The 12,357-nt window shown below is 39.8% G+C and overlaps 1 protein-coding gene across 1 annotated transcript in view; it reads right to left on the bottom strand.

Annotated features, from left to right (window-relative positions):
• Positions 1–363: 363 nt before the first annotated feature.
• The window catches only part of LOC128565697 (interferon-induced very large GTPase 1-like), a 30,872-nt gene continuing 18,878 nt past the window's right edge, over positions 364–12,357 (bottom strand). The window contains exon 2 of the mRNA XM_053562343.1: positions 364–10,698. Coding sequence (XP_053418318.1) covers positions 3,878–10,696 — 6,819 coding nt within the window. The 5' untranslated portion in view covers positions 10,697–10,698 and the 3' untranslated portion in view covers positions 364–3,877. The remainder of the gene's footprint in view (positions 10,699–12,357) is intronic.

The raw sequence follows: 12,357 nt of genomic DNA, 5'->3' as shown, positions 1-12,357 counted from the left end.
GTCTCAGACTCCCAGTCTTTTCAGACTGACTACTGGACATGTTCTCAAACACACACATACCCCAGATGGTAGAGACTAGGGACAGAATTCCCAATTAGTCACAAGACAAGCTTAGGGACAAACAACAGGGTAAGAGGAACCCCTCATGCAGATTTTGTTTTGAGGACCTACAGCAATGTTTATCTTAAAGGACGCTGGTTTAAACAGAACATTAACTGCAGGGCCACCTGGAATGGCAGGCTCATGGGATTCTAGGCCCATCTTCTACTCTCTTTATGATAAAAACAACACAAAAAGACAATCAACAAAAAAACACAGAAAGACAATTGACAAAACAGTAACAACAATAAAAGCTATTTCCGAGAGGAGGAGGAATCAAACAATACAAATATTTATTTGCAATGAGCTACCTTTGTATCAATACCAGAGTCACTCAGGTCTAGTCACCCACAGAAACTTTTCTCTCATGCCATTGGAGGTCAGGCAACATTGGTAGAGGCTTTTCTCCCATTAATCTTAAATTGGAAAGGATAATGACCTTTTATCACCTGCTCAGGCAGAATCCACAGAAATAAGAAAACCAGGAATCTGGCTGGTAAGGTATCTTACCATGGTGCTGGCTGATTAAATATCCAATTTTCTTCACTGTGGCTTTCAGGAGAGCCAAGCACCTTTGAGACCCTGCTGGCTACTCCAAACGGTAGGGGTTAGTGGAAACTAGTTTTTTTCTAAAAGTTCACTGAAAAATCAACTCACAGTTAAGGCAAATTAATGAGAGAAATATTTATTTGCCAATACCACATGCATGTGCAGTGCATTATATAGTGATTACCCAATATTCCAATTAACTTTAGATATTTTTATCCCTGTCTTTTTGGAGGGGAGTGGAAATGTGGACTACAGGTTTTTCTATTTAGAAATGACAAATGGTGTTAGGGAGGACAAATGGATGGGGGAGACATATTGACTTGGAAATGCTTCTCTTTGTAAGTTATACCTGAGAGATAGATATTGTGTTTAAATAATTTAGGCCAAGTCCATGTGTATTCTTGTTCTTCTTTTCTGCAATATATTAAAATAATAGGGAGAGGAAGGGAAGACAGTTGCCCCTTCAATCTTTTGATCATGTCAGTCTGGTTTATGCAAATAGAGGGAAAGCCCCTACCATATTTTGGGGTGAAATTTCCTGAGCTCATTCTCAGGGTCTCACTCTGTTGCCTGGGGTACAGCATAACGGTGTTATCCTAGCTCACTGCAACTTCAATCTCCTGAGTTCAAGCAATTCTCCCAGCTCAGCATCCACAGTAGCTGGGACTTCAGGTGCATGCCACCATGTCTGGCTGATTTTCCTATTTTTTGCAGACATAGTGTCTAACTACCTTGCTCAGGTTCGACCACCTGGCCTCAATTGATCCTTTGCCTCACCTTCCAAAGTGCTAGGATTATAGTCAGGAGCGCCAGTGACTGGCACAAAACTATACATTTTAATATATATATTTTTAAGGTCAAATTTTTCTTAATTCAATAATCACTCAGTCAAATTTGACCTTGCCCACGAATTTTATTAAAATAGTACTTTTTACTAGACTATCATAAATTTTGTTTCAGGAGCCAGTTCTTTTTATGTGTATCACACTAGGCTTTGAATACCTAAGCTTCCCAGTCAATTTTTTCTTAGCATGCACAGGGAAATGATAAGATACCAGGGAAGAAGAAGGTGATAGTTAAATGAAAAAATCTTATTTGATTTCTATTTCCCATATTTTCTTGATAATGTTTCCTGAATTGATAAAGTCTCTGTTTTGGTCTAGTCTTTGGTTTATTCTTTCTTAGAACAGACTACATATAAATATTACTATGAGAGTCATAAACTTTCTCCTCCTCCTCCTCCTTCTTCTTCTTTTTAGAAGATAAAGTCTCTCTCTTGCTCAGGATAAAGTACAGTGGTGTCATCATAGCCCATTGGAAACTCTCACTCGTGGGCTCAAGGAACCTTCTGCCTCAGCTTTTCAAGTGAGCTGGACCTATAGGCAAATCCCATTTGCCTAGCTAAATTTTCTATTTCTGGTAGAGACAAGGTTTTTTTTTTTTTGGTCTCAGACTCTTGACCTCAAGGTGTTACCAGACGAAGAGGATCTGGCCACCTTTCACTGTCAGCCAAAGGCAGAGACAAGATAAAGTCCAACAAGCTTTATAATCAGAAGTCTGGCAATTCTGGAAAATAGCTAGAGTAGGCTCTCAATTATGTTCTGCATCAGTTAGAATTTTAATAAATTTAGTAATGAAATACAAGGAAACAAATCTAGAACATTTTAACTTTATCTGACAACAAACAACATCAAAGTAGTCTTCATCTAACCAATGTAACATGTTTAAACAACATAAAATTAACCTTCACCCTTAACAATATAGTAATAAAAGTAACCTTTACATTAACAAAATATCTAAGAGAAACATCAAGGAAAACAAAAGTATCTTTTGGTTTAGCTGTATAACAATACTTATTGTCTATGTGTGACTACCTTCCCCAAAGTCTTTTGTGATAAACATCCTCATAATCATGATGAAACCTTAACTAGATAATCAGGGAAGGTATGTGGGAATACTAAACAGACTAGGTCAGCTATCCTGCTTGAGTTTAGCTTCTCGGATTCCATTTTGTAGGCTGCTTTTCTGGCTTCAAAGGGAGCTGACCACCTGGGCCTCCAGGAGTGCTAGGATCACAGGGGTGAACCACACAAGCTGGCCAGGAATCATGAACTTTCTGTGAAAGTTTTTACATTTAAGGGTTAATAAATTTTCCCAAAACTTCAGAAGGGGGTAAGACTCTTCAAAAAATTAAAAAGTCAATTTGTAGCTTTCAGCCAAACCCTCTATATAGGCTGAAATATCAAGACTGTTATTCTGGAGAAATGTGTAGCAGCTTGTAATGATTTTGATTTTCCTCTGTTAAAATGACTTTCTCTGAGACATTATATATTTTAAGATAAGAATATCTAGACAATTAGTTTAAAAAATAAAGTGGGCATTTTTATGTGTTTTTTATTTGATTAGGTTATATATTTAACCTATTTTAGTAATTTGTCTATAAACTTGAAGGAATTGAGATAGGGAGATATGAAGTCCTTTTAGAGAAACACTTCAAGTCTTGAGATGGAAATGTTAATTGATTTATTTTTATGCATTTTTTTCTAAAAATAGAAATAATGAAGGTTCTAATTATAAAGAGGATTTACTTTATGGCAGCAGTTCTCAACCTGTGGGTTGTGACCTCTTTGGGGGTTGAATGACCCTTTCACAGGGGTCACCTAAGACCATTGGAGAACACACACGATTCATAGCAGTAGCAAAATTACAGTTATGAAATAGCAACGAAAATAATTTTATGGTTGGGGCTCATCACAACACGAGGAACTGTATTGAAGGGTCACGGCATTAGGAAGGTTGAGAACCACTGCTTCAGGGTTGTTCATGTACTGGGCATCTTTTGCTTAGATGCTGGCCTTTTCTTTTTTGTGGTCAATGAATATTATTTTTTCCAACTCATCCAGCACTACCTGCTTTGTATTATACACACAACTACTAAGTTTCCCTGTTTTTTTCTTCTAGCTTTGCTCTGAAGTAAGGGACAAACCCTTTCCAATATGGGTGGGTGGATGAATCTGAGGCAAATATCCCTGTGGTGTAATTTTTAGGTGTCTCTAAAAATTATTACATGATTGCTTACTACAGGCCTACTACCACTATCAAGGACAAAGTGACTTGTATTCTTATACTGTCCACTGGCAGCCTGAAGATGGTGGAAGAGAAAATGTGGTATCCTTCATGTGCAGGAAGTGTTTGTACAAATTTCTGCAGAGAGAAGACATTGTTTCTTTCAGCCATAGACATGTTCATAGAGGATTTTCCTAATTTGGTGAACCATTCTTTCTACAGGCATAGTTGAATAATTTCGTTCTATTTCCTTCATTGCAGAAGCCAAGGCTGTACTCATGACTTCTTTGAGAAACTCAGTATCTTTTATCTCTTGGTGTCCAATGCTTTCCAGATTTTTTGGTGGAAAGATCAAGTTGTTTCCCAAGTGATCACAGAACAAATCCAGCCATGCAGACACAGTGCTGCTTTTATCCTTAGCTACTGCAGTGGATTCATAAATGGAAGAGAGGATAATATTCTTGAAGTCCTCCAAAATTATTTCTAAAAAAGTCTTTATTTTTTCATGTCCTATGTCTGAAAAATAATTACTCATCCACTTTTCAGTGTAACTCCTAAAAAACCGTTTTGGTTCACTAGAGAATGTCCAGGGAATGTTATTTTCTGACATGAGACTGAGAAAAGCATGCCTCTCAAAGTTAGCCCTGTTTCCACTAACGGCACAGTGAGTAACTCGTATGTCTTCAGCAATTTTCATGGTCAGTTTTTCCCACACAGTGGTGGAGATGGCAGGAGTGAGCTTCAGCCACAGAAAATCAACAAATGCTTTGAGTGAGGTTGCTCCTTGGCAGGAGATCTTAAAACTCATGAAGAAATCAGCTTTCTTGCTTTCCAGATAGTGTACAGGATGATTTGCTCCCTTAAATGCCCAGTGTATTGCCTTAAAATTCTCTGATGCTTTTTGGAATAAACACAAAGATAAGTCAATGACGTATTTACTTGTAAATGTGTATCTTCCCTCTGTAGGTGCAAATTTCACTTCCTCATCTATTATTCTCAAGATTTCATGAAAATAACTTGGACTGTAATCATACTGTTGCTTCCACATGCTATTAATAGTTTTATTAAATCTTGAAACAATGTTATCAGTAGTCACATTAATAGACTCTTTATCACAGACCTCTAATGTTCTATAGTTCCTATTCATTTTCACATGTTCATCATAATTGATTTGAAACTTTTCCCCAGAATTTGTCTTCAGTATGCCCACAATATTACTCTGCTTTTGGAAATACTTCAAAAGGATGTTTTCAGAATCCACATCTATGTCAGGCTCTGAGACTTCAGGTAGACCTGAGGCTATGTCACAAACCCATTTTTTCCAAAGCTGATTAAACTGCTCATGTAACTCCTCCTCACTAACTTCTCTACCCTTTACAGTTAAAGCTAACTTTCGGCTCTTTTCCAATAATTGATTTTCATAAGCTGCCATCTTCTTATCAAGCCTTTCTTGACTTTTTTTAAAACTAATAAGTTCATTGGCTTTTCTTTTGCTGTCTGAGATAAGTATGTCTTTAAGGTTACTTAGTTTATTTTCAAAATTTTCTTTCCATTGAAGCAGTATTTCATGATCTGGGTATTTATTAAAATATTCTTCAAGTTCTTGCTTAATAGCTTTGTCTTTTTCTGTAACTGGTGCCTCAAGTGTGCTTGTCTTGAGTTCCTGAATTTGTCCGTTCTGAATCTGGTTAATCAGCTCATTCTGCAAGCCCAGCATGTAACTCCTCAGGTCCCAGGTCCAGTGGTTATACATGGTTTCCAGTTTGGTCATGGCCAGGACTTCCTGGGTGTTCCTAAAACTGAAAATGAAGTTCTCATTTATAAGGGCTCTCCACAAATCGTGAACTCGGGATTTTACATCTGATATTTTCATAATATTTGGCCTGGATTCCTGCTCAGCAATCTGAAGAATTCTGCTTTTCAGTTCCTGAACATTATGGCTATAGTGAAGATTGGGAGAGGCCATTGGGGGATTCCCATCCCAGAGGTGAGCAAAGTAGTAGACATGACTATTGACATCAAACTTTATGACATCACTGAAACAGGTTACATCTGGGCATTGTTCTTGTTCAGCAGCTATTACTGCTGTTTCATCTAGTCTGTGCTCTAGCCACCTAAGTCCTTCTGTAATTTCGTCTTTAGCTGTAACTTCTTCCACATTCTGGTGGACAAAGAGGCAACTTGGGAAGACTTTTACTTGTTTCATCCTCAGAAAGGCTTGCACAACTACTTGTAGGATATCCTGCATGTCTGCTGAATTATCCTCCCAAATATTGATCAAAGTCAAGTTTGCAAGTCCAATGACAAAGGTTGCCAACTCATTGTTCTGATGCTGGGATTTGTTGCTGAATTCTGGGGCTCGAAATCCCTCTGTGTCCACAACTAGCATAAAGTCAAAGCCGAGTTCCTCTGTGAATGTCTTCTCCACCTTGAGGAGCTGCATGTAGACTCCCTTTGTACATCCACCTGGACCAACAGTGAACTGCAGCCCAAAGAGTGCATTGAGCAGGGTGGACTTCCCCGAGCTTTGCAGGCCAAGAATAGAGAGCACAAACACCCGTTTGTCTCCAAGTTCCTCACAGACCTTGTCAAAAACAGCTGCTATCCACTTCAAGGGCACATACAAAGCATCTCCGTCCATTAGCTCGATAGGAATACCAGATATCATCAGGTCTGCAGCAATTTGGGGAAGGGAGAAAAAAGCTGAGTCTTTTGTGGAGGAAGCTTCTTCTAGAGCTTCATAAATCTGGCCAACTTCTCGGAGAAGATGTCCAATTCCCAAGGTACAGTCACTAATCTCTGTGGAGATGGCTACTGTTTCCTTTTGCCCGTATTTCAGAGAGTTGCCCCTGGGTACCTCTTTCTTTTCTGTTTTTACAAGTGGCCAAAATAATCTTTGCTTCTCAGGTAGTTTTTCCAACTGTCCTGCAGTCAGATTATCTAAAAACACACTCAGCCACTGCAAGAAATAGAGTTTGGTGTGAGTTTCTGAGTATTCATGGAGAATCTGAAGGAAAGATTGCATTAAATCATTGAGAGGAAAGGCTCTACTCAGCTGTTGATACCGTATTATTTGCTTGTCTGTCTCAATGTCATTCCTGTATTGTTCAATGCTCCGATTTCCCTTTTCTCTCAGATGATACAGTTCTTTATCTTTCTTACACCAGAAATGCCATAGTTGTCCCTGAAGGGGGAGTAAGGTTTCCTTCATCTGAGATAAGTTCATCTCTCCCAGATGGGACACTAGAAGCTGTGCTTTTTCTTTGGCTTCTTTACAATCTCTCTGGTCTTCATCAATAAGGAATCCTTGTCTGTGAGCAATCTGGGAACAGTCCTCTAAGCTGAGAACCCTGCCAGAGAGCTCTAGCAAATGTCTGATCGTAGTTGCGAGCTCTTTTGTTAATTCTTCCTCTTTTCTATTCTTGATGCCAATTTTCACTTTTTGGCTGGAATTATTGGCCATGGTTTGTTCTTTGTCATCAAGCAAGCAGATCAAAAGTCTTGATGACTGGCACAGGTCATAGACAATTTTTCGGTTTTCTTCATTGTGATCAGAAGTCGACATGAGGACCACAATGAGAGAAGAGACCTCCTTCAGAAAGGTGAGCTGCTGCTCATGTTCCTTTGCATCTCCATGAAGATTGGTAAAGGTCACACAGTTGTCAAACCTGTCCTCTTCATCCCCCCCAGGACAGAACCAACAGATTTCTACCACACCCCTCATCAAGAGACAGTCTTTGCTGCTTCCTCTGCAGTGTCGGTGGAAAAACACATCATGTTTATGTTTACTGAGAAGACAGTTCATGATTTGAGATTTGGAAGCCAAGAGGCCATTTCCAACTCTAATAAAGGACACAATAGGGGTAGAGACACGGCACATCTGCTGATTTTTGTAACTGTTCTTCTTCCCTTGTTGCCAACTTTTCCTAATTTGTCTGAGAGACCAGAGAGAAAATTCAATTTGAGAAGTGCAGGGATTAGGCACCACAAGGGGGAGGGCAAACTGACAAAAGGAAAGTTTGTCCAAAATATATTGTCGGGCAAAATCATCTGCACAGTGAAAAATTGCCATTTGAATATCCATTGGGTGAATGTGGGGTCTAGGTGTAGTGGCTGAAGGCTTAATGGGACTATCACAGTCTTTAAGAAAGTCTTCATATGGATCAAACCTCTCATTTCCCGGATTTGAGGCACTTGAATAGACTTGTTGTTCTGTGTTTCTATCATCTTTGAAGACCAGGTACCTCAGCTTATAATCTAGCATCAGTAGCTTCTGCAGGAAGTAGAAGGGAAGCTCCTGTTCAGAGCTGGGCTGGGTGTTGTATGCAGAAGTCTTGTAGATCAGATGGAAGTTAGCTCTGCTCATCTTTTTTGGGTAGTAATGTTCTAGGCCTAGACGCTGGAGTAACTCTAGGAAGACTCTATTTTCTATCACCTCCCATTTGATATTTTTATTTTCATGTGTTTTGTGAGGCTTTTTCTTTCCATGGAAAAGACTTTGTAATTGTTTTTGCACCTCATCTATTTGCAAGAATGAGATGGTAGCTTCAAAATCTCCATCAATGAGCAATTTTAAGTCTTTCTCTAGGTTTCCCCAATTACGATCTGCTCCAAGTTTGGTGAGAACATGTGCGACTTCTTTAGTAATTGACTTTCCTAGTTGTCGTCTTATTAATGCCATACGCTGTGTTTTCTCTTTTGGAGAAATAGCTGTGTCTCCAGCTGTGACTGTCAGGCCTGTGAGCACCAGGAAGGCCTGAGCCCTATAGCTGCAAATATTTCTGAGCTCCTGGTATTTATTTTGTGCACTTTGAATTTCCTCCAGTAGGAAGCATAGTGCATCACACCCTAGGAGATACTGGAAAGTTTTGTTTTCCAAATGATACCCTACACCAGCTGCAATGGAAAGTACCAAGAGCTGTGTGTCTGGCTGCTCTGTTCCTTGGAGGTAATTCAAGAAGCAGATGAGACCCACAGTTACCTTCTCAGTGGCCTTTTTTAGAGAGTTCTCTAGTGTTTCTTGAGATTCAGATTCAACCTTAGCTTCCATGAGGTCCCTCTGGGTTTCTTTCAAGATTTTAATTAATTCAGAAAATTGCAAACTGTTGAGATGCTCTCGCTCTGACTGGAAGATCCACTGCACGATGGAGTAAGCCTGAGGAAAGTTTGTTACCTTGTAGATGTGGGGATCCAGAAGGCTGCACAACTGAGATTTAATAAATTTAGTTTTGTAATTGGAAGTCTTTTTGCAAAAGTTGACAGTGTTTACTAGAAAATTCTGCAGAGCCCGATCTGTCAGGCACATGTTAATCCAAGGGTCATAACTCTTTATTTTTGTACTCAATATTTCCTTTACTTTTATCATTTTGGTCAGCTCCTCTTCAGGATCATGTATCTCCCAAGTTTTCACATCCTCTAGAAAAGCCATAGCCTCTTCCTCAGCACTTAGTAATTTCTCTTCATCCTGGATGTGGGCATCAGGGCTAGTTAGTGTAGTGTAGTGCTGTTTCATCCAGTTAGCCATCTGATTAGGATCTTTAAAATAATTTCTGTGACTGGAGAGGATAATGTCCCAAACAGGCATCAGATGAAGTCCCCGGTCAATGATATGCCAGGTTCGATTGCTGGCAATGAGGCCAGCTTTCCACTGGTCAAGGCCACTTGCTTCTGGTGGGCCACCTGTCTGGGCTACACACAATTGGACTTTGGCTTGGAGATTTTGGGAAGTGTTTGTCTGAGAGGTTGTCTTTGAATCAGAGTTTGACACATTCATACCTGCAGAAACTTTCACCCCAAAACCACTGTAACTGCCCCTTATGAAAGTATCCAGGGCCTCTGCTGAGTGCTGTTTCACTTCTTCCAGCTGCTCTCTCCAGAAACCCTCTGAAATGGCCTTCCACCAGTAGATGCCCCCAAGGTGCACAGGGCCTTGGTTAGCATGAGAGCCAAACCTATGGAAGAAGGCTTCAGTCTTGCGTCTCAGTGAGGAGAATCTGACAGGGCCTGCTGGCTGATCCAGAAGGTCTTCAATGCATTTTAATTCCTGGAGGGCAGCCTTGGATAACTGGAGCTGATCCATGAGGAAGTAGCAGGAGGCCAGGGGGATGTAGTTGAACCTGATTGAGCAGAAATAAGAGTTCTCAGAATGTGTTTGTTGAGTTTTCTTGGATTCTGAAGATTTGCTGTGATTCAAACCAGCTTCAAGACTAAGTCCCCAACCTCCACCCTTGGCTGCAGCAATTGCACTGAATCCCAGCTTCTCTATTGTCTGGATGAACATGGATGCTTCTTGAGAAGATTGAAATTCTACTGTTTCCATCTGTGTGCCCTGCTGAGGGCCACAGAGTGAGAAGTCCTTGGGGACTCTGAGTAGCTCCTCTCTCCTCTCTATCAGTCTGCTTTGATGGGTGGTTTTGTAAATTCCCTGGAGGGCCAACCCTCCAGATGCCCATCTCACCAGATCTTTATCTGGGAGGTTTTGATGCTGGGATAGTTCTGCAGGCTGAGGTTCAAGTTGTTTCTCCATATTGTCTATGACTTTTCTTAGGAGCCTTTCAGAAGATGGCCCATACTCTTTGGGGATGTCAATTGCTGCTTTGCTCTTTTCTGCCTCTTCCACTTGCTGCTTTCCTTGTGCCATCAAGTCCTTCAGCTCCTTCAGTGCCTGTTCTGTCTGCTCCTGATTTTTCTTTGCCATCTCTATCCAAGAGTTCTCTACTTCTGACAAATTTGAGTGTGACATCTTTAGAAGCTTCTTTAGGGCCCTTTCCTCCCATGAATGTCGTGTCTGCAATATCAGCTTCCAGAGGTCCTTTTCTTGTAGGTGTTGTAAGGTCTGGGCACAGGTCACACCTAGGTCTTCCTGCAGCTTAGGAATCCAGAAATCACCACTCAGGCCTACTTTTTCCAGTATCTCTTGGAGTTCTTGCCTCCTTTTGTCTCTGTGAACAGGCTTATCAGGGGTGTCTTCTGCTGTGGACATGGCTGTTGGAATAACAGACACTCTGTTAGGCTGACTGTATTGACCTTACGAAGTGTCAGCCACATAGCTAAAAGAGTGAGTAGACTAATAATGAAAATATTCAAGGCTTTCTCATCCCCTCCTTTCATTTTTCCAACATCTAATTTTGCTAACAATTTGTGTGTGTGTGTGTGTGTGTGTGTGTGTGTGTGAAGACATCATTATGGCTGTTCTCAACATGGATCACCTTTTTAGTTGCCAGGATGTTTTGCAACTTAAGTACCCAATTTTGTCCTCTTACACAGAATCAGTTGCTTGCAGTATTAACTTGAGTGAGGGAATTTTAAAATCTGCATGAGTTGAAAAACTTGATATATATTTTTAACACAAGAGTCATTCTACTAGTTGATTGTCTTTCAAATTCCCTTGAAACTTGTGTTGCTTGGTTCCCTTCCTATCACACTGTCCTTCCTTCTTAGGTCATTTCATGATATTTATTTCTCTACTGTCCTTTTAAATGAACATTTAATGTGGGCTATGATTCTCACTCACTTCTTACTCTTCATTGTCCTTTGTTAATATCCTCTTTATATTACATGAATATGGTGATGCCATCTCTATCTATGTCTATAGATCCAAATGTTCTCCTGTATCCAATGTTTTATCAATGCTATGTTTTCCCCAAAATACTTTTTCGACATGAACAGCAGGTGAGGTGAGACCTCACACCTTTCCACTTTGTAAATTATTTAAGTTTCCCTTCCTCTTATAATTCCTGTCTGACTGAATGGCTCAGACATATCTCCAGGCCAATGAGTGTCCTATTTATCCTCTTCTTCCTAATGTGAATTTTGTACATCGTGTCTTTTCAGTTTACCCTCTTAAATTTTTTTCTGTTTCACTTCTTTGTCACCCCCCGCCAGCTGTCCCTTCAATTTTCCTTTACCACGTCTACTGGATTGCTATCACATCATCCTATTTGCTATGGTTTGAATGCTTGTACCCTCAAATCACATATTGAAATTTAATTATCATTGTAACAGTGTTAAGAGGTGGGATGATTGAATGGTGATTGGGTGATAAGAACTTCATCTTCACAAGTAGGATTAATGCTGTAATCAAATATTGAATGCGACCCCCTGTGAATCCTTTACTGTTCTGCCTTCTGCCATGTGATAATGAAGCATGAAATCTCTTATCAGATGCTTGTGCCTTCATCTTGCACGTCAACACCTCCAGAACTGTGAGCCCATAAGTTTTTGTTTGATGTAAATTGTTCATTCTTGGGCATTCTATTATAGTAACACAGAACAGACTGTGACATCATGCTACAGTCGTTTTCATCTTGTGGTTTCCATGTCCTCCAATGCCTCTTAAATTTGAATCTGCAGACTTGTCCACACAGACTAATCTTTCCAGCTGAAGATTTTTAAAATAGCTAGATTAATTTTTAAGAAAATTTAAAGTTTCACCTATCTGTGTTTACTAGGTAGTGAAAACTCTCTGACAGAATAGATAAATAATTTGAAGCAATTCTCTATTACAAACTAAGGTCAAAATATAAGACTTAGAAAATACCAAAGAAGAAAAAAGAAAGTTCCACGCAGGCATATCAAAATGAAACTGCAGAAAAGCAAAGCTAAACCACAAAAAGAAAGCATACATTTGTGCTGCTATAATAT

The sequence above is a fragment of the Nycticebus coucang genome, chromosome 14, assembly GCF_027406575.1.
Source record: "Nycticebus coucang isolate mNycCou1 chromosome 14, mNycCou1.pri, whole genome shotgun sequence".
NCBI lineage: Eukaryota > Metazoa > Chordata > Mammalia > Primates > Lorisidae > Nycticebus > Nycticebus coucang.
Note: the sequence above shows the minus strand (reverse complement) of the source record. Positions and strands in the feature narration are given on the sequence as shown.